The following is a 22,412-nucleotide window of genomic DNA, read 5'->3' as shown; positions in this document are numbered from 1 at the left end:
TCTACCTCCCGAGTGCTGGGATTAGAGGCGTGCGCCACCACCGCCCGGCTAGGGTAAACTATTGATACTCCAGACTCCATTTAAATTCAGCCATGGCCAGAGTCCCAGGTAATAATGGTTGGAAGTAAAGAAACTTCCTTTAAGTAACCTGCCCAGACTTAGCTGGCCCCCACAAAAAAATACCTTATTGGAAAGTAAGTTCCCAGTCTCAGTGATGCTAGGAATTCTTGCCAAAAGAACAGAATTGCAATGGTGTGGGTACCCTCTACTTACTTTGTTCCCTTGTTCTGTACCCTTCCCAATAGAGAGAATATGCCACTGATAACACACCAGAATGGTAAAACACTTTTGAGTTTACTATTTGTTGTAAGTCTGTAAGAAATTGTAATTCTAGCTCTGTGAGTTCAAGGTCAGACTGGTCTACAGAGGGAGTTCCAGGACAAAGAAACCCTGTCTCACAAAAAAAAAAAAAAAGAAAGAAAAGAAAAGAAAAGAAAAGAAAAATTGGGGTGGGGTGGGGAGTCCGGTGGTGGTGGCGCACTTCTTTAACCCCAGCATTTGGGAGGCAGGGACAGGCAGATCTCTGTGAGTTCAAGGCCAGTCTGATCTACAGAGCAAGTACCACAATCCTCATGCAAAGTGCAAAATTGTGTATACCTTGATTCCCTTTTGGGAGTGTATTTTACTTGCATATTGATAAAAATATATTCCCCAGCAGCACAGTAGTGGTGGGCAACAATAAATCAGTCAAGCTGATATAAAGTCCAGGTTTTAATCTGAGCAAAGCATTCCAGGGTAGTCCCAGGGGAAGAGGAGAAACACAAACCTCCTGGGAGAACCAGTGGTAGGTGGGGGGGAGGGGAAAGGGGGAGGAGGCACTAGCCTGTAGGCAAGGTCTTGAGCATCTCAGGGGGAGGAGCTGCTGATGGTAGGCTTTCTCAGGGGCGGGGTCTGGAATGGGAGGTGGGGCTGGGTGGAGCTTCCCAACACATCTTAAATCAGGCGTATATAAGATTAATCATTGCACCATTGGTTGCTCTTTTAGAACTACTCAATATGTTGTGTAAGGACTAAATATCATGTACCATCACTAGTTTTAAAAATAACGATTAAAAAAAAAGGAGTGGACTTATATGACTAAATCGTCTAAAACCTGAAAACATCAAAGGCAGAACAAGTTGTGTTACTTATTGTGAAATGAATAGAATATGAAGTCTTACATTTATTTTATTGTATTTTTGGAAAGTTTTGTAAGAATACGTGCATAACGAATGCAATCTCATGTAAAAGTAAGATGGACATATAACTTGCCATTCAAATAACTGTTTCCAAAGCAAGGACAGCATCACTAAGAATTACTTTAGGACAATAGATGAAAAAAAGAGCATTGTTCTGAACAAAGTGGGATTTATGACCAATACTTTTTAAAGATACAGAGTGTAACAAAGAAAGGGAACACACATACATAGTCAATCCATAGGGGTGTGTGTGCACATTAAATCTATACTGTATCTTAGGCTTGGGTCTCTCATGTTCCAAGCTGGCCTCCAACTCGCTAAATTCAGGAACATACTTTTGGAATACTGGTATTACAGCCTGACTTTTTTTTTTTTAAGGGGAATGCGCCAGACGCAGTCTATTGTTGTTGTTGTTATCAAGAATGCAGTTGAGTTTCTTACAGGTGGGGAAATGCAGACATCAGCACAGTAAAAAGTGGAGTCTTATCCTGGGAGGATCACTTTTTTTTTATTGATATTTATTGAGCTCTACATTTTTCTCTGCTCCCCTCCCTGCCTCTCCTCTCCTCCCCTTCAACCCTCCCCCAAGGTCCCCATGCTCCCAATTTACTCAGGAGATCCTGTCTTTTTCTACTTCTCATGTAGATTAGATCTATGTAAATCTCTCTTAGTGTCCGCATTGTTGTCTAAGCTCTCTGGGATTGTGGTTTGTAGGCTGGCTTTCTTTGATTTATGCTTAAAAACCACCTATGAGTGAGTACATGTGATAATTGTCTTTCTGGGTCTGGGTTACCTCACTCAAAATAATGTTTTATAGCTCTGTCCATTTTCCTGGAAAATTCAAGATGTAGTTATTTTTTTCTGCTGTGTAGTACTCCATTATGTAAATGTACCACATTCTCCTTATCCATTCTTCGATCGAGGGGCATTTAGGTTGTTTCCAGGTTCTGGCTATGACAAACAAAGCTACTGTGAACATAGTTGAGCACATGTCCTTGTGGCATGATTGAGCATCCTTTGGATATATACCCAAAAGTGGTATTACTGGGTCTTGAGGAAGGTTGTTTCCCAATTTTCTGAGAAATCACCACACTGACATCCAAAGGGGTTGTACTAGCTTGCATTCCCACCAGCAACACAGAAGTGTTCCCTTTTCCCCACAACCTCTCCAGCATAAGTTGTCATCAGTGATTTTGATTTTGGCCATTCTTAGAGGTGTAAGATGGAATCTCAGAGTTGTTTTTATTTGCATTTTTCTGACGACTAAGGATGCTGAACATTTCCTTAAGTGTCTTTCAGCCATTTTAAATTCCTCTGTTGAGAGTTCTCTGTTTAGGTCGTACTCCATTTTTTTTTTTATTGGATTATGTGTCCAATTTGAGTTCTTTGTATATTTTGGAGATCAGACCTCTGTCTGATGTGGGATTGGTAGAGATCTTTTCCCATTCTGTAGGCTGTCGTTTTGTCTTGTTGACCTTGTCCTTTGTTTTACAGAAGCTTTTCAGTTTCATGAGGTCCCATTTATTAATTGTTTCTCTCAGTGTCTGTGCTGCTGGGGTTCTATTTAGGAAGTGGTCTCCTGTGCCAATGCGTTCAAATGTACTTCCCACTTTCTCTTCTATAAGGTTCAGTGTGGCTGGCTTTATGTTGAGATCTTTGATCATTTGGACTTGAGAGGATCATTTTCTTGATCATGGTATAGTCTCTTCCAGGTAAATTCTCTCTCATTCTCTCTTTCCCTCCGTGTGTGTGTGTGTGTGTGTGTGTGTGTGTGTGTGTTGGAGGTGAGGGGTTGTGTTTTTTTTTTTTTTCAGTGTTGGACTATAGCGAACTGCAAATAAAAACTAAAAATAGCCCATTATTTGCTACAGGTAGTTTCAGAGAGGTCTTGAAGACGGGGCGAACAAATCCTTGCCTGGAACTGACGGAAAACGACAAGCCGGGCCCTTACTGAGGTTGCACCAGGTACACGCCTTCAAGTCCTACAGCCAATCCCAGGTCGGAGCGTGAGAGCCCGGTCTCTCGAGAGGCCTGGGCGGGAATTTCGTGTCACTCAACCTCGTGGGAGGAGCTAGTTCCGTCTCCCGAACCCGGCGCTCTGGCCCGGAAAGGCGCGACTCTATGGCCCCTCGGGTTCCCTCTGCCGCTCTCTGGAGGACCACACTCGTTTTCTTTTCGGCTGCGCAAGGTCCCGCCTGCTGCCGGGGCTGAGCTGGAAGAAAGATGGCGGCTGCCGTGCGGCAGGATTTGGCCCAGCTCATGAATTCGAGTGGCTCTCATAAAGATTTGGCGGGCAAGTGAGTATTTCCTAGGAATTCAGAGGCAGGAGGGAAGCCACAAACTGACCTGCCTCGGGGTGACGGAGGCTCTCCGGCGTGGGGCGAGGTGTTAGGCCCGAGGGCTCAGGGGGGCGGGCCTGCAGTCGGCCGTGGCGGTAAATGCTGGGAGCTGCAGACCGTGGAAGGGACAGGGTGCTGGGGTCCTGACCGCCAAGACCCGGCTGACTGCCAGCTTCTTACGTCCTTCATACCGTCCTCTATGGGCTCCTTCGGCTTCTGGAAGCGTGGCTGGAAAGATGACGGCTCCCTTGGCGGTGGCCTCCTTCCTTAGTGTGTGTCTGGCGAGCCCAACACACCGGGTTTACTTGGGTTTGCTGCCTCCTCCGCCCTCGCCTTGGTGGAGATAAATTTCTATCCTGGGCTTTGATGGCAGAGTTACTTTTTGCTTTTGTCTTGTTTTGATTTGATTTTAAGAGAAGACTTTCCAGGAGGATAGGGACCAAGGAGGTATGGCTGCTGTCACGCCGTCCAGAACTTCTCAAGTTCATAGCTTGTGTGGGTCCTTAGTGTTCTGGATGCTCTCAGCTGTCACCAGCTCTGTAGAACACAGACCGAATGTCCCCGGCCTAGGATGTCTAGAACAGTGATGTTTCCACATGCCGCTGAGGGATTTTGTGGAAACCGTAGAATGCTTAGGTCCACTCGAAGTCACCATTTGAGACGTGTCGCTTCCCCCAAGGAGTTGAACAGTTTTAGTCGTTCTTTTTTTTTGTAGATTTCACAGCTTTTTGCTGAGCCTTTTGTTTGTTTGGTTTTTCTGTGTGGCCCTGGCTGTCCTGGAACTCGCTCTGTAGACCATGGTGGCTCCAAACTCAGAGATCCTCCTGCCTCTGCCTCCCGAGTCCTTCTCACGCCCGGCTCTTTCTGCTGAAAGTATGTCTCCGATTGGTCTTAATATTTACACGTTGCCTCTGCCTTCCGATTAAAGGCATGTACCACCACTGCCCGGCCCTTTTCCGACTTCTAAAGGGCACCAGTCACGCATGTGGTGCCCAGACATATATGTAGGCAAAACTCATGCATGAAAGCACGTTGATCTAATTAATGGAATACTCTTGTTCAGGCCTGCACCTTGAAACGGTGTATATATGCGTGCTGCGTGGCGATTGTGCTGCCTTTTAAAATGCTGCTAAATTTAGTTATACCCTGGTCTTAACTACTTTATGCTTCATTTTTCTGCTTTTAAAAAATGGCAGTTTAATGGTGAGACTTAGTCTCATCTGATTTCATAATGAGTGAGTGTCTATGTCCTTATCACACTTAAATAGCTGAATTCAGTCTTGAAATATACAAAACGTCATAGAATTGCTATCGGTAAGCAGTTAGTCTTATTCCAGGAGTTGGAAATAGTGGGCTATGTCTTCCTTGTTTGTTTGTTTTTTCTGCATGTATTAATATTAGATTTAGATGAAAGTAAAACTAGCGTGTGTATTCTCTCATATTTCCTTTGCATTTTTACTATATTTCAGAAAATGTAAGGCTATTAGTTATCGGATAAGGTATAGTTCTTTGAACTGGAAAGAATTCTGGAACTTCGGCTTACTATTTTCCTCTAGCTCCGAATTGGAGATGAAAAGTAGTATGTCTCCGATGGGTTGTTTCTTTTGTCTGTTGCTGCTTAATAGATCCGTGGTTAGTGGTGTAAAAGTGCTTTCCCCCTCAGGATTCTGAGTGTTGCTTGCCTGGTTCAGTTACGCAGATTAACTTGGCTAACAGTTGGGTTAGGACTGGACTGGTGTAGATGTGTGGCTATTGGCCGGGTCTTCTCATTCCATAGCTTAGCATTGGCTTCCACTCAGTGTTGTAACTGGCTGAGAATGGAAGCTGCAGGGCTTCAGGCTGGTCTGAGAAGTCTCCCATCAACTGTGTGATCCTGATGAAAGCAAGTAACAAAACCAGCCCAGATTCAAGGGAAGGAAGTGGAATGCACCACCAACTCGTTAGCAGCAAGGTGATCCGTAAGGGAATGGACAAGGGTGCTGGGAATCCTGGAAGCTGTTACTGTGGCAGTTTACTACATGAGTTTATTGTTCAGAGGAAATGAAATAATTGACTTGATAAGTGATAACTCACACACTACTAGTTAGCCCCTCCCTCAGTATTGCTTTCCTTCTTGTCTTACGATTTAGTTTATTTTTATTTATGAGTATGTTAGAGTGAATGCCATCTGAGTGCAGGTGCCCATGGGTGCCGAAGAGGGAGTCATCCCCTGGACTTGGAGTCACAGGTGGTCATGAGCCACCTGACGTGGGTGCTGGGAATTGAATTCGGGTCCACTGGAGGAACAGTAAACAGTTGAGCCGTCTCTCCAGCCCTCAGTGCTGCTTTCTGAGAATATTCTTGGCCTTGCCCCTGGGTATTTACCCAGTACTATCTGGGTAAGAATGTTAGGATGTTTGCCCTCATAACAAAACAGCTCTGCCAGGCACAGAACTTAGGAAACACATGTCGTCTGTTCATTTCAGGATTTTATATTGGGAACTGAGAAACAAAAGCTTCTACATTAAGGAAGTATGAAATACAAGATTTCTAATACTGATACCCTCTGTTCTCATACAGTATGTTGTTCAAGAAATGTTGATTACATCAGTAAATAGCCAGAAGGGGACATAACTTCTATGTGAACCCAGGTGTGTCTCAAAAGCTCACTTTTAACCAATCAGACTATATTGCTTTTCTTGTTAATTAGCAATGCTTTCTGACAATTGAATTAGCAGTTATTCAAATTTAGTATAAGAAACTGGCCGTCTAAAAAGCATTTTTTTTGTTGTTACAGATATAGGCTGCTTTTTCTTTTCATATAAATACATTTTTATTACCTCTTACAAAGCTTTAGAAGAGGGGACTGGAACAATGGCTCACCTGTTAAGTGCACTTACTGTTCTTGCAGAGGACCTGGGTTCAGTTCCCAGTATCCACATGTTGTCTCACAACCCTTTATAACTCCAGTTCCAGGGGATCCTTTTCTGACTTTTTTTTGTTTGTTTGTTTGTTTGAGACAGGGTTTCTCTGTAGCTTTGGAGCTGTCCTGGAACTAGCGAACTAGCTCTTGTAGACCAGGCTGGCCTCGAACTCGCAGAGATCCACCTGCCTCTGCCTTCCGAGTGCTGGGATTAAAGGCATGTACCACCATCGCCCGGCCCTTTTCCAACTTCTAAAGGGCACCAGTCACGCATGTGGTGCCCAGACATATATGTAGGCAAAAACATGCATGAAAGTAAATTAATTGCTTTGCAAGAAAAACTTTAGAAGCCACAGGTAGTGGTGCACTCCTTTGGTTCCAGTGCCTGGGGGCTGGAAGCAAGCTGATCTCTGCGAGTTCTAGGACAGTCAGGGCTATATCAAGAGACCCTATCTCAAAACATCCAAAAGTCAAAAATAGAGGAGAGAGAAGGACTGGAGAGGGAGTGTATGAAGGTAAGTGTTGTGATAACCTGTCTTAACTCAGTTGGCTAACCTACTTGGCCTTCAACATTTGATTTAGATGTGACTTCCAAGACTCTTGCTTACATACTCACGCCCATCCCCACGCTAGACCTGGTTTAGTTGGTCTGCTAGTGCCCAGCAATAGCTTACTTTTATTTGGGCATAGATTAGATTGTTTATCTGTTCATTTGTTCTGTGCCCTAACAAGAATATAGTTTTTTTTAAAGTGTTATTATTATTTTTTTGAGGTCAAATATCAGGACATGGGTTATAGATCTTGATTGAGTCAAACGTATGAAAATATGACCTTTACAACTTACCTACTAGAGTGCCGGAGGTATCCAGAGGTATCCAGAGCTGGGAGCTATTTGCAAATTAAACATTTTTGTTTGTTTGTTTTAAGATTTTATTTATTATGTATACAATACAGTGTTCTGCCTCCATGTATGACTGCTTGCCAGAAGAGGGCACCAGACCTCATTACAGATGGTTGTGAGCCACCATGTGGTTGCTGGAATTGAACTCAGGACCTCTGGAAGAGCAGTCAGTGTCCTTAACCTCTGAGCCATCTCTCCAGTCTTGTTTGTTCGTTCTTTTGAGACAGGGTTTCTTTTAGCTCAGGCTGACCTCGAACTCCTTCCTGATTCTTTTGCCTCAGGCTCCCCAAAGCTGGGTTTACAAATGTGCCCTGCCAGGACCAGCTAACATTTATAAGAAGTTGTTAGTAACAGAAGACCTCTTAGTTGCCTTTGCTTACTGAGAAGACTTTCAGAAGAGAAAAATAAGATTGCAAGGTAGACTCTGTATCAGAGTGGAAAGACAGAGCATATGCACGAGTGTCTGCAGGGGCAGAGGGACAGTAACCTCAAAGGCCTCTTCTAACTCAAGGTTTCTGCTTCTCCGCTACTCGTCCAGGACAGTTTTACTGATTCCCATGTCCAGAATAAATGTTGTTTGTGTGCAAACACTACGTAGCAAATAGATAATGTTATTAGCATTATATATGGAGGAAAAATCCCAGAAAATATACTTTTTATTTTTTTCAAAGTAAAAAGCTTAGTTTAGAAAAAATGGGAGAGAACTTCTGAGGATGGGAGGGACTCCAAGGGGAGGAATACTCATACAAAAAGGAACTCTGAAGTCACATGTTGTCAGACCAGTATTTAGCCCATGTTTATGAACTCCTAACTCAAATATAGTCAGTCACCTAGTGACTTAAAACAGTCATTTGCATGTCTCTACAGTGAGCTGCAGGCCAGGTGTGTAGGCAGAGACTACTTGTTTGTTTCTGGGCTGCCCAGACCCAAATAATCACACAGAAACTATATTAATTACAGCACTGTTTGACCTATTAGCTCAGGCTTCTTATTAACTAGCTCTTACATCTTAAGCCATTTCTACTCATTTGTGTATCGCCATGAGACTGTGGCTTACTGGGTAAGATTCTGTTCTGGCCTCTTTCTCCTTCAGCAGCTATATGGCTTCTCTTTGACTCCACCTACTCTTTCTCTATATCTCTGTTCAGATTTCCTGCCTAGCTTTACTCTGCTAAGCCATTGGCTGAAACAGCTTTATTCATTAATCAATAAAAGCAGCACATACACAGAAGGATATCCCACGTCTCAGGTGCACTGCATATACAGTGAGATGCGGGCCAGGTCTACAGTGAGTGGCAGGCTGGGTGCACCGCGTCTACAGTGAGCTGCAGGCCAGGTCTACAGTGAGCTGCGGGCTTGGTTCACTGCATCTACAGTGAGCCGCGGGCCGGGTGACTGCTCTGCTTTTGTGCGTTGGTTGGCTATTGTGTGACAACAGGGTTCCTGTGCATGGTGAAGATGCAGTACCCATGGAGGCCTTGAACTCACAATTCTACCGCTGCTCCTGCCTCCAAGTGCTGGGGTTATGGGCATGCCATCACACCTAGTTTAAGCAGGACATTTCTAATGTAATTCAGTCAGTTTAAAACTTTTATTTGTAGGCATGGAGAGATGGCTCAGGGGATAAGAGCACTGGATGTTCTTCCAGAGCACCCAGCGCCCACATGGCAGTTTACAGTTACCTGTAACTCCAGTTCCAGGGGTTCTAACACCTTTGTTCAGTGCAATTAAGTACATTAAAAATAAACTTCTATTTGCTTTTGGATGCTTTTCCTATTGCTAGTAATTGGCCAGAGAGATGGCTCAGTAGTTAAGAACACTGATTGCTCTTTCTGAAGACCCAGGTTCATTTCCCAGTACCTGTCTACAGGGTGACTAGCAACCATCTGTAACTCCGGTTCCAGGTCTGATTCCCTCTTCTGGCTTCTGCGGGTACTGCATGCTTGCTGTGCACAAACATCTATATAGGCAAAACACCCATACACAAAGTAAAAGTAAATAAATCTTAATTTTGTTTGTTGGTTGGTTTTTTGGAGACAGGATTTCTCAGTGTAGCCCTGGTTGTCCTGGAACTTGACTTTTTAGACCAAGCTGGCCTTGACCTCATGTAGATCTGCCTGGCTTTGCCCCCCAAGTACTAGAACTAAAGGCGTGAGCTACCACACCTGGCATCAAAAAAAAGAATTTAACTTTAGGTTAGGCTTCAAATTTATCTTTAAGTATTCATCTATGAATATTAGCTGGTATAAAATACTCTAGAAGAATGTAAATGTAAGACAGACTTAGCTATAACCTTGATTTAATAAAATATAATTAAATTTGAAAATAAATCAATCAAAAACTAAGTGATAAATCATTAAGCATTACCTATCTGAAAATGTGTCCAGATCAATAAATATTTAAATGTAGGCATAGAAAAATTTTAAATTGTATGTGTGTGTGAGTGTTTGAACCTAGAATGAAATACTTCATTGTTTCTAACACCAGTCCAGTCCCTTCCGGAGTCGGGTTTGGTAATCTGTAAAGTAGCACTTGTCTCTAAAGGCTTACTGTTGTCCATCCTTCGTACACTGCTAACACATCTGCTTCCAGTGTTGTAACTTTGCAACATTGCATGACCAGGGCTGGGGATTTTAGATGAGTTGGGAACAAAACTGGATGGTAGCTTTGAAAATGGTCCCCACAAAATATGTCACCAGTCTGAATGAGATCGTGTCCTTTTTTTTTTTAAATTTATTTATTTATTAAGGATTTCTGCCTCCTCCCTGCAACCGCTTCCCATTTCCCTCCCCCTCCCCCATCAAGTCCCCCCTCCCTCATCTGCTTAAAGAGCAATCAGGGTTCCCTGACCTGTGGGAAGCCCAAGGACCGCCCACCTCTGAATACTGAGAACTCAAGAACAATCGCAGTGGGTTTTTGATCCTACTGCACGTACTGGCTTTGGGGGAGCCTAGGCAGTTTAGATGCTCACCTTACGAGACCTGGATCATGTCCTTTTTATGCAAGTTTTTCTTCTAAGATTTATTCTGAACCACCTCTGTACTTAAAATGTTCCTAGGTTTGTAAATACATTTGACTAGCCAGGTATGTCTACAGTTCAAACGCGGGGGAAACTGAGAAAGGAGGATTTCTCTGAGGTTAGCCAGCGCAATACTGAGTCCCTGGCCAACTTGGACTATAAAAGGAGATCCTAGCTCAGCAAACAAAAATAAAATGTTTTTAACTAATACTTTTTAAAAGTAATGTGTAAGATGCCAGGCAGTTTGGCACATGCCTTTAATCCCAGCACTCGGGGCAGAGGCAGGTGGATCTGTGAGTTTGAGGCCAGCCTGATCTACAAAGAGATTTCCAGTACAGCCAGGGCTATACGGAGGAAACCCTGTTTCAAAAAAAAAAAAAAAAGATACTTGAAAGAAAATTGGTACTTAATTTTGGCAGTGAGCCTAGCCTTTAATAGCTGAACTCTCTCTCCAGCCCCCAAAATTAGCATTTTAGTTCTAATTCCAGTTAGAACTTTTCAAGAAAAATGTACGTTAGATTCAGTTGTATGGAGTTAGTAACATAGAGTTATATGAGTTTACTTCTCTTCTGATGAGTTTGAAAATTAAAAAAAAAAGTTTGGTACCCAGTATTAAAAACTATAAGTAACACCGAGAACTATGGGTTTAGTGTTTAAAAATTGTTAGGATTTTGGTCGGGTTGTAGTGCCTCCAACACTTGGGAGGCAGAGCCAGGCAGAAGAGTGAGTTTCAGGACAGCCAGGGCTAAAAGAACTAACCCTGTCTTGAACCCCCCTCCTAACTGTTATGATCACATTTGTTTATTACCTTATGTGTACGTGTGGTCTGAGAACAAATTCTGGCAGTCAGTTCTCTCCTTCCAGTGTGGGTCTCAGGGGTGGAACTCAGGTGTCATGTAGAGCTGGTAGACAGCACCTTTATCCATTGAGCTGTTTCACCAGTTCCAAGGCTTAGTGTTTCTCGTGATGGGCTGGAAGCTAAAACATAGAGGTGTTTTTTTCAGTGTGCTGTAAAGAAAACTGCCAACTAGAGATTAATGGAAGAAAGTAGGGCAAATTGAGAAGACTGAGTAAATGTCATAAGTAGTGGTAGAAATGAATAAATAGGCCAGGCAATGTTGGCACACCCAGAATCCTAGCATTTGGGAGGTAGAAACAGGAGGATCAAGGGTTCCTAGTTATCTGGGCTACATAGAGAATTCAAGGATGGCTTGGACCCACATTACAGTGAAACTCTGACTCAAAAAAATCAGAAACAGACAATAAGAGGGATAAATAAACTTAAGAATTTAATTACTTGACAATATATGTCTGTTTCATTTTTGTTGCTGCTATAAAGTACCCGGAAACAACTTCAGAGAAAGGGTTTATCTCAGCTCCCAGTTCCTGGTGACATGTCCAAGGCAGCAGGAGCTTGAAGCTGCTGCACATTACAGCCTAGAGTGAGAGAGATTAAGTGTTTGGAGATTGTGCTCAGCCTGCTTTCCCAGTTCCTGTAGTTCAGGATTCCATACTTAGGGAATAGTGCCGCCAACAGTGAGCAGGTCTTCACCCTTTAATTAATATAGTCCATCTCCAGCAGGAGTGTCCATAGGCCCATCCTAGACTCATCGAGACTCTTCCTTAGTAATGCTAGATCATTAGAACTAAACATTCATTATTTGTATTTGATACCGTTTTAGATATCGTCAGATTCTGGAAAAAGCCATTCAGTTATCTGGGACAGAACAACTAGAAGCTTTGAAAGCGTTTGTGGAAGCGAGTGAGTAGAATGGACTGTCCTGCCCGCCCTGTATTGTGAGTGGGTCTCCAGAGCTTTGTCAGCCTGCTCTAACAACCAGTAGTAAATGAGCTTTGAGGTGTCTTATTCCAGACTTCAACCACTTACAGATGGGTGATTTTTCAAATGAATTGTCTTCAAAATTGAAACCCCAGTTAAGGTTTTGTACAGGGTTCTGTGCTTTCCCTTTGTACAGAATAAAGAGGAGAAGGAAAAGTGTAAAGTTTTCAAGAAATAAATTTTCCTCAGTCTTTTCCGTTTCTTAGAAAAGTTACTGTGTTTTTTTCTGCCTTCTTGTAGTAGATATATAATCAGTAAAATCCAGCATAAAGAAGCTAATTATGTAGCATGAGATGAGGAATCTCTGAGTAATATATTGAAAACTGCCCTTTGTGGAGTTTTGGTTTTAGTTTTGGTTTTTCGAGACAGAATTTCTCTGTAGCTTTGGAGCCTGTCCTGGCACTAGCTCTTGTAGACCAGTCTGGCTTTGAACTCACAGAGAACCCTGTCTCTGCCTTCCAAGTGCCAGGATTAAGGGCATGGACCACCACTACCACCTGGTTCCTCATGGAGTTTTTAAATGGTAATTTTAAGTAAAATTTAATTGCTTAATGGAAACTTATGATTATTTATGTTTCATATTTCTCATCTTATTTTTTAACAAGTGGTGAATGAGAATGTCAGTCTTGTGATCTCACGGCAACTGCTGACAGATTTCTGCACACACCTCCCTAACCTGCCAGATAGCACAGCAAAGGAGATCTATCATTTCACCTTGGAGAAGATCCAGCCTCGAGTCATTTCCTTTGAGGAACAGGTAAAAAGTCTAGACTTGTAGATTTTGTTGTTTTGTTTTAAAGTTCCTAATTTCCAGTAATTTTTTTCGAAAAAAAATTTATACAATATATAAGGATTATGTTTTCTTTTTGTCCAATTGCTCCCAGATGTGCCCCACTTCCCTACCCACCCAACTTTTTGTTCTTTTTGTCTTAAAACAAAACAAAATGTAAAAGCCTCCAAGAAACTGAAACAAGAAACAAACAAAAATCTATAAAGCCACAGAAACAAAAATCAAAACAAACAAGCAAAATATCAATAAGACAAAAAATGCCAGGTGCTGGAGAGATGGCTCAGCAGTTAAGAGCTAACTGTTCTTCCAAAGGGCTTTGGGGTCAATTCTCAGCATCCACATGGCAGCTCACAACTGTCTGTAATTCCAGGATCCAATACCCTTACCTAGACCCACATGCAGGCAAAACACCAAATGCACATAAGATAAAGATAAACTAAATGCTCCAAAAAAAAGCAAAATTGAAACAGAAAGTCCACAGACATACCACTGAGTGGGGTATGGGGCCTGATAGACCCTGAGTTTTCCCTTTGCCGCAGGGCATTAGTGTAGGACCACGTGTCTGCTCCACCTCTTGGTGCTGGAGTCCTGTCTGGTTTGAACCTGTGCAGGCTGTGCCATTGCCTCGGTCTCTGTGACTTCATATGTGCACCAGACGTGTTGAGTTAGAACAGCAGATTTTGATCTCAATAATTTTTATGATTTGATGTTATTAACTCCTTAAAGGAGATAATTCCTCAGTTTCATATTTTATATAAAACAGCATTTACAATGTAAAATCAAATAAGGTTTTTGTTTAGTTTCTCTGTTATGATGTGGTGTGTGGGTGTGTAAATATGCCGCTGGGCACAGTTGGGGTCAGAGGACAGCTCTGTAGAGTTAGTTCTGATCTTCGGCCTGCATGTGCATTCTGAGGAGCGAACTCAGATTACAGGCTTTTATTGCATTGTTCCTTAGTAAGATTATTTATAAGTTTATTGCATTGTTCCTTAGTAAGATTACTTATAAGTTAAGATTAAAAACATAGGGAAACTCCAATATCATGTATTCAGAAACACAAAAGCAAAATTTAATACTGGAAACAAAATGTTGCCAAAAATACACATTATAGAAATGTGTCATTTCAGTTCAGTGTTTTGATATTCTATGAATGGAAGCCTTATAAAAAAAAGTGATGATTTACATAAACCCGTGATTTTCTTACCAGCTTAACCCATTGGTGAGAGCACTGTTAGAGTAACATCTGTCTCTGTCATTCTAGGTTGCTTCCATAAGACAGCATCTTGCGTCTATTTATGAGAAAGAAGAAGATTGGAGAAATGCAGCCCAAGTGTTGGTGGGGATTCCTCTGGAGACAGGACAAAAGTATAGTAAATAGTGGATTTGGATAGACATGTATAAGCGCTCACTAACACTCTTTCCTACTCCTGCTGTAGGAGATACAATATGTATAGCATGGTAGATGATAGTAAGTGCTTCTCAGAGAGTGACTGCGAGCTGTCTGAGGGCAGAGGATGACAAGTTACCTTGTGTCGTTGACACAAAGGCCTTAAGATATCAGCATACTTGTAGTGTTTTCTTTAGAATAAGAATGCCAGCGTGGGTAGAGTGAACATGGAGAAAGACAAGAGAATGAAGTCAGTACTAGGGATCAGATCCGAGGGGTTCTTGAAGCCCTTGTAAGGACTTTGAAAGAAAAATGATAGGGACAGGTATGGTGGCTCACACCTTTAACCCTAGCACTCAAGAGGCATAGGCAGGCAGATCTCTGTGAGTTTGAGGCCACCCTGGTCTACTCAGTGAGTTACAGACTAGCCAGGGCTTCATTGTAAGACCCTCCCTCCAAAAAATAAATAAATAAATAAATAAAGAAGAGAGTGAGCCATTGGATGATTTTGAGCCAAAAAGTGACATAATCTGACATGTGACCCACTGACTGCTGGGTGGAGAATAAACTGTTGGCAGCGGTAGTAGAAGTAGCACTGTTAATTAGGAAGCTTATGCATGCCCACAGCTGAGGAGGAGGCCCTAAGAAATGCTGTAGTCTGGAGATTTCCTGTGACTTCGCTTAATTTCCCATGTGGCGTATACAAAACAGTCAAGTCCTGATTTTGTTTTGACCTGAGCAGTTGGAAATATGGAGTTGCCATGCGCTCTAGAGAGTATATTTTAAGGAGATTTCAAGTGTACATTTTGCATTGTGGTAATCAGGTTAAGACATCTAGTAGTGAGTAGAATATTTTAGTCTGGAGGTAGTAGAGTACGCTTGGATACAAGTAGATGTTTGGGAGCCAGTGCCTACTGGTCTGGTTTGATGCCTTTCCAAGGGAGGGAGAGGACCGTGAGTACTGAGGCCTGGAGCACTCCCATCTCAAGAGGCAGTTGGCTGGAGGGCATTGCAGCAAGTGGGAAGGATTGTCCATTGAGGGTGTGCTCCTCCCTAGAAGCCGTATGAGGGAAAGAGCAGGATTCAGACACATGCTGCTGCTGAGTGGACGGACCAGTGGCTGGTGGTCAGCACTCTGCAGGTGTGGGTGACACCAGGCATTGTGAAACCTATGAGAGCCGGAGCCTGGCTGGAAAAGGGAATGTAGACAACTCTTTGGTAGGCTTTTCAACCCGACAATAATTCCTGTAGGAGACCACAGTGAAAGTTAGAGGTTTTTTTGTTTTGTTTTTTTTTTTTTTGGTTTTTCGAGACAGGGTTTCTCTGTAGCTTTGGAGCCTGTCCTGGAACTCCCTTTGTATGTTATGAGCCATTGGAAAGCAAAGATTTGATATTAACTCCAGGAATGGTGGCACACGCCTTTAATCCCAGCACTCCAGACGTAGAGGCAAGCAGGTCTCTCTGAGTTCCAGGACAGCCAGGGAGGGATACACAGAGAGACCTTGTCTCAAAAAACAAAGACATTGAGGATTTGGCAAAGGATTCTCACAGTAGTGTTCAAAAGAAAGGAATCTAGTAGGAGGGGGCATTTTGTCTAGGAGCTGTCCTGGGCAAGGTTAGCAACATCTGGCTCTTTCTCGGGGCATCAACACTGCTGTGCCTCTTTGTAACAATCAGAAATGCCAGCTGTCCCCTGGTGGGCAGACGTGTTCCAGGGATGTGAGGAACATATAACACACAGGCTGTGTGTTCTGGGGATAGGGTGGAGTTCGTGCAAGTACTCTGATTGCTTCTCTCAGAAAGCTGAATGTAATAGTGGGAGCTGTGAGAGAGAGGACGGGAATATAGCTGGATAAATGGAGGAGGGGGGGGAGAGGATGGGAATATAGCTGGATAAATGGAGGAGAGAGAGAGAGAGAGACGGAGGGAGGGAGGACGGGAATATAACTGGATAAATGGAGGAGGGAGGGAGGGGGGGGACCGGAATATAGCTGGATAAATGGAGCTGTGAGAGAGAGGACGGGAATATAACTGGATAAATGGAGGAGAGAGAGAGAGAGGGAGAGGACGGGAATATAACTGGATAAATGGAGGAGAGAGAGAGAGAGAGAGAGAGAGAGAGAGAGAGAGAGAGGGAGGACGGGAATATAGCTGGATAAATGGAGCTGTGAGAGAGAGGATGGGAATATAGCTGGATAAATGGAGGAGAGAGAGAGAGAGGGAGAGGACGGGAATATAACTGGATAAATGGAGGAGAGAGAGAGAGAGAGAGAGAGAGAGAGAGAGGGGGGAATATAACTGGATAAATGGAGCTGTGAGGAGAGGGGGGGAGAGGGGGAGAGGATGGGAATAGAACTGGATAAATGGAGCTGTGTGAGAGAGAGGCCGGGGGGGGGGGGGGTGACGACAGGAATATAACTGGATAAATGGGAGCTTCTTTCTTTAAAGAGTTACTCAGTCTGACTTCTAAAGTAATGAATAGACCACCTGATAGAAAATTGAAAAATTCAAGAAGCTTAACGTGTTATACCAAGCAATTCATATAAATTTGAGTTGTGAGTGGGAAAACAAACTATTGATAATAAATAAGCTAAACAAGCAATTTTAATTCATAGTCATCCTTCCCATGAGCTATTCCTCCCCCATAACAAACCAAGTAAAGAATTAATTTCAGAGGGGAGCCAAGTCAATTCTAAGTTTTTTTTTCCTTGTCACAAGGTATTACTGCTTCTTTGGCTGCAAATAGAAAAGGTTACTTTTCTATGAGAATTAATCTTTAATTATGAGTTTTGAATTATGTGAGGTTTCCAGTTCTTCATTCCTGGAATAGAATATAAACAATGAGGAAGAAAGAAACTGAAAGTCTTTTCTTCGCACTATTCTAAGTGAGATTACATGTTGTTGTATGTATGAAAGTGTATTTCATATTTTAATGATGTTTAATATACTATTGAATTCCATAGTTTGAATTTTTGACATAGGGTCTTGCTATATAGCTTTGCCTTGGTATGTAGACCAGGCTGGCCTTGAACTCACAGAGTTCTCCCTGCCTCTGCTTCCCGAGTGCTGGGGTGGAAGGTGTGCGTCACCATGCCCAGCCATAGCTCACTTTTTAACTTAAAAAAAAAAAATAGATGGTGTCTGTAAGCCCCTCTTAATGATTATCATTACATTTTCTACCTTTTTACACACCACACTTCATTCCTATAAATACTATACAGGGATTTCCATTTTTTCCTAACGTAAGTAATTATGAGTAACTTTACAAATTAGTTTCCTTATAATAAATACATAGGCACATCCCTTATTGTCTTTTTAGGCTTTGGTATCTGGAAGTAAAGTGTAGTGGATTAAGGGCATATAAATTTAAAGAGTTCAAAGGATAATTGCTAGATTGTTCTCTAGGCAGGCTGTGCCTGGATATAGTTCCGCTAGTGGTATCTGATAAGCTGAAACTCGGCACTTGCGTCTTTGTGATCTTCGTGTTATGAGATACCTGAGGATCAGAAGCAGCTGTAATATGACCAGTGAGAATAAAATTTTAAAAGATCAGGGAATCTTAGCTTTTTTCTATAACAAAATATACTAAGAATTTTATTATTGTTAAAGTTTTCTTGACAAAATACTCAGTCTGTTTGTTTTATTTATCCTAGACAGTACAATGTAGACTACAAGCTGGAGACTTACCTGAAGATTGCTAGACTGTACCTGGAGGATGATGATCCTGTTCAGGCTGAGGCTTACATAAATCGAGCATCTCTGCTTCAGAACGAATCCACGAATGAACAGTTACAAATACATTATAAGGTAACAAATGAGTAGTTTGGAATTAATTTTATATCGATGAATTACATACCAAGATGTTTCATAACATCTGTTGATGTTTATATATTTTGGAACTTCTCTTTGCTTCTTTTCTCTGTGTGTACTGGCTGGTTTTGTGTCAACTTGAGTCATCAGAGAGGAAGGAGCCTCAGCTAAGGAAATGCCTCCATAAGATCCAGCTGTAGAGCATTTTCTCAATTAGTGATCAATGGGGAAGGATCCATCCCGTTGTGGGTGGTGCCATCCCTAGGCTGGTGGACCTGGGTTCTATTAGAAAGCAGGCTGAGCAGGCCACGGGGAAGCATGTCAGTAAGCAGCACCCTGCAGCACCCTCCATGGCCTCTGCTTCAGCTCCTGCCTCCAGGTCCCTGCCCTGTTTAGTTCCTGTTCTGACTTCCTACAGTGATGAATGTTGATGTGGAAGTGGAAGCCAAGTAAACCCTTTCCTCCCCAGCTTGTTTTTTGGTCATGGTGTTTTGTCACAGCAGTAGAAAGCCTGACTATGATATTTTGTCTTTCCAGTTTACCCTAATTGGAGTGTTTCCCCTGTGCAGGTATGTTATGCACGTGTCCTTGATTATAGAAGAAAATTTATTGAAGCTGCCCAAAGGTACAATGAACTCTCTTATAAGACAATAGTCCATGAGAGTGAAAGACTAGAAGCCTTGAAGCACGCTTTGCACTGCACCATCTTAGCATCAGCAGGTAAGCTGTGATTGGTGCTTGTGTGACATTGTTTGTACTCTGCAGTAATGTTATGAGGTAACTGTTGGAATAGTTAACAAGGGACTGTCTTCTGGGGGGTGTCTTTGTACAATTAAGGTGAGTTTAAACACGTAAACAAAAATAGAAATAAAATTATTTATCTTAAAAAAATCTAAAGTGAATGTGATCAGCCTGTTAACTACATGCTAAGAATAGTTAAGAGGTAACAGAGTTTATTTCTAAAATTTCACCGAAGAAAAAAAAAGATTCCTGAATTAAATGAGAACTACAGAGGAGGAAACAAAGATTAAAGTCTAGAGATTGGCTAAGGTGACTCCTCCATTAGATAGAGGTGCTTGTTGCCTGATGACGACATGATGGAGAGTCAATGGTTAGTTATAGTTATAGTTTTCCTTAATTATGATAAAAGATAAAATATTGTAACTAATTCTTGCTTGATAACTGTTTTGTTATATGTAATCTTACTATGTTAAAGTGAAAGCCTTTCTTTTTTGTTTAAACAGAAAAAGGGGAAATGATGGAGAGTCTTCTGTTTTGTCTTAATTTCATTGGTTAAATAAAGAAATTGCCTTGGCCCTTTAATAGGACAGAAAATTAGGTAGGCGGGGTAAACAGAACAGAATGCTGGGAGAAAGAAGCCGATTCAGGCAGTCGCCATGATTCTCCCACTCCAGACAAACTCAGGTTAAGAATCTCCCTGGTAAGCCACCAGCTCATAGTGCTACACAGATTATTAGAAATGGGTTAATCAAGATGTGAAAATTAGCCAATAAGAGGCGAGAGCTAATGGGCCAAGCAGTGTTTAAAAGAATACAGTTTCCGTGTAATTATTTCAGGACATAAGCTAGCCAGACTGCCGGGAGCTGGGGCGGCAGGAACGCAGCCTGCCGCTCCTTACTACAATCACATGGTGGAAGGAGAGGACACTGTCCTCTGCTCTCCACTGGTGTACCATGGCGTGTGTCTTCTCTGTGTCCACAAAATAAGTAAGTGTGATGCAGTCTTTAAAAAGATCTAAAGTGTTCTACTGTTCTTTTTTTCAACCTCTGAGCTTCAGGTTTAGGCCTAGCAATCATTCCTTTCCTCAGTACATACAAGACTTTTACTAAATTGTAGTATGTAAATTTAGTACAGCTTTTAAATAGAAAAGACCGTTGTGAATGCTAATTCTTTTTTTTTTTTTTTTTTGATTTTTCGAGACAGGGTTTCTCTGTGGCTTTGGAGCCTGTCCTGGAACTAGCTCTGTAGACCAGGCTGGCCTCAAACTCACAGAGATCCGCCTGCCTCTGCCTCCCGAGTGCTGGGATTAAAGGCGTACGCCACCATTGCCCGGTTTGTGAATGCTAATTCTAAGCCATGGCTTTTCTAATCATTCTGAAATCTTCCAAGGACTGTAATAAGTTGAGAGCCTGTGACATATTTAGAACTACCATTTAATATTCTCTTTGGTTTTGACACAGGGTCTCTTTATTTAGTTCTGGTTATCCTAGAACTCCCTATAAAGACCAGGCTAGCCTTGAACTCACTGACATCCAGAGTAATAGGATTAAGGGTTATGCTACCACTTACTTTTTCTTGCAACTAAGTATCGGTGATTATTACGTTATTATATAGATTTACCATGATTTTCTATTGTTTTACTTTATCATTCAGACATATCCAAGCCGTAGCCCATAGGCTGTATGCAGCCAAGGATAGCTGTGACTGTGATCCAGCATGAAATTATGAACTAACCTAAAATATGAGGGTTTCTTGTTGTTGTTTGAAACTCAATTGCATGATTCTCCAGTGTGAACTTTGTAGTTGATAACATCATTTCACAGTGTCAGAAGGTGGAACACACCTGTATGCAGCAGTGATTGTGTACAGAGGACAGTTTATGGCTAGGTTAAACTCCTAAGTTCAAAGGTACACATTTTAGCCTTTTGACAGAAAGTGTGCGTTGTGCCAGATAACACACTACAAACAGATTCTCATGAGTACCTGACTGTCCACAGGTATTAACAATTGTTTTCACTATTTGCCCATCTAGTAGATGAAAAATGACATTGCAATTTGGCATTAATTCATACTTTATTTATAATGAATGTTTAAGCATCTTTTCACATGTATTTATGAAGCCATTGTTGAGCTGGGCAGTGGTGGAGCCTGCCTGTAATCTCAGCACTCAGGAGGCAGAGGCAGGTGGAGCTCTGAATTCAAGGCCAACCTGGTGTTCTAGGACAGCAAGAAAAAGTCATTTTTGGTAACCTTGCATTCTCTCATTCTCTCTCACTCTCATTTTTAAATTTTGAGATAGGGTTTCTCTGGGTAGCCCTCGCTGTCATATAACTCCCTTTGTAGACCAGGCTGGCCTTGTTTGTTGGGGGATCTGCCTGGTCAAAGGTGTGTACCAGCACACCCAGCTCCCTGCATGTGCATTGGCCTTTTTTGTTTTTTGAGTTGTAAAAACTCTTAACATATGAAAGAAAATTGATAGTTTTTTCCCCAATTTATTGCCTATATTGGACTTTGTGGAACTTTGCCATGTATAAAGTTTATTATTATTTGTATGTATGTGTGTATACATACAGAGAGAGACACACTGCGAAGGAACCCTAGTGCCTCACACCTGCTAATCTCACAGAATTATTCTGCAATTGCCCTGCAGTTGTCAAATGTCTAGGTTAGTAGAGCACAGCTAGATTGTTGTAGGTACTCCTTACTGCTGCAGTCACGGTTTGGTAGCCATTTTAGATGAAGTGCGTGAAGAAAACTTAGGTTAACAGGTATGTCATCTAACAGGGAGGCACATTTTAATGACTTTTTAAGGAAATTGTGGGTATTCTCTTTTGATACTACATTTAACCTGGTAAGGGCTGTAATATTATTACTGTGTGGAGTCTGAAACAGCACCAGTGAGCTTTTGTCCGGCTTTGTTAAATTTTGGTCTGCCTTGCACTTTCTTTTTTCTTTTTTGTTTCCTTTGTTTTGAGAAAGCGTCTCCCTACTTAGACCAGGGACCTTAAACTTGCCCCATCTTCTTCTAGCTCCTGAGTGTGGAGATTGCAGGCATTGCAGGCATGAGCCTCACCCACCCTTTTTGTCTCACACCTTGAAAGCGCTTATCTTGGCAGAATTTTCTATTATCATTTACTAGATTTGTAAAATACTGGCTCCCTGAATTATATAAAACTTCCAAGTATTGACACACTTTAGTGAACATTATAAAAATTACATTTTAATATATTGTTATTGGTCTTATCAGAAAAACTTTCAACTATAATAAGGTATCAAACTCACAGAAACAAGGATAGGTTTTAAATTGCAATCAGAAACTCAAATTTTCAGATACCACTGCTTGTTTTATTATAGTTATAGGTTCTCTTTGCTCATTTTTGTTTTGGGAAGTATTTTGTGGTGCTGGGATTCAGCCTAGGGCCTTCCACATGGTAGACAAGTGCTC

General features: G+C 42.0%; 1 protein-coding gene across 3 annotated transcripts in view; it reads left to right on the top strand.

Moving 5' to 3' along the window:
* Positions 1 to 3,393: 3,393 nt before the first annotated feature.
* The window catches only part of LOC121460776 (COP9 signalosome complex subunit 4), a 28,994-nt gene continuing 9,975 nt past the window's right edge, over positions 3,394 to 22,412 (top strand). The window contains exons 1-6 of one of the 3 annotated variants that reach the window (XM_041671349.1): positions 3,394 to 3,535; positions 12,082 to 12,161; positions 12,845 to 12,996; positions 14,291 to 14,394; positions 18,070 to 18,223; positions 18,796 to 18,946. In XM_041671349.1, coding sequence (XP_041527283.1) covers positions 3,462 to 3,535; positions 12,082 to 12,161; positions 12,845 to 12,996; positions 14,291 to 14,394; positions 18,070 to 18,223; positions 18,796 to 18,946 — 715 coding nt within the window. In that variant the 5' untranslated portion in view covers positions 3,394 to 3,461. The remainder of the gene's footprint in view (positions 3,536 to 12,081; positions 12,162 to 12,844; positions 12,997 to 14,290; positions 14,395 to 18,069; positions 18,224 to 18,795; positions 18,947 to 22,412) is intronic. The other 2 variants (XM_041671347.1, XM_041671348.1) reach the window with 2 other exon arrangements.

Source organism: Microtus oregoni, unplaced genomic scaffold (assembly GCF_018167655.1).
Source record: "Microtus oregoni isolate MIOR12 unplaced genomic scaffold, Mior012 000021F_ref0000039, whole genome shotgun sequence".
NCBI lineage: Eukaryota > Metazoa > Chordata > Mammalia > Rodentia > Cricetidae > Microtus > Microtus oregoni.
Note: the sequence above shows the minus strand (reverse complement) of the source record. Positions and strands in the feature narration are given on the sequence as shown.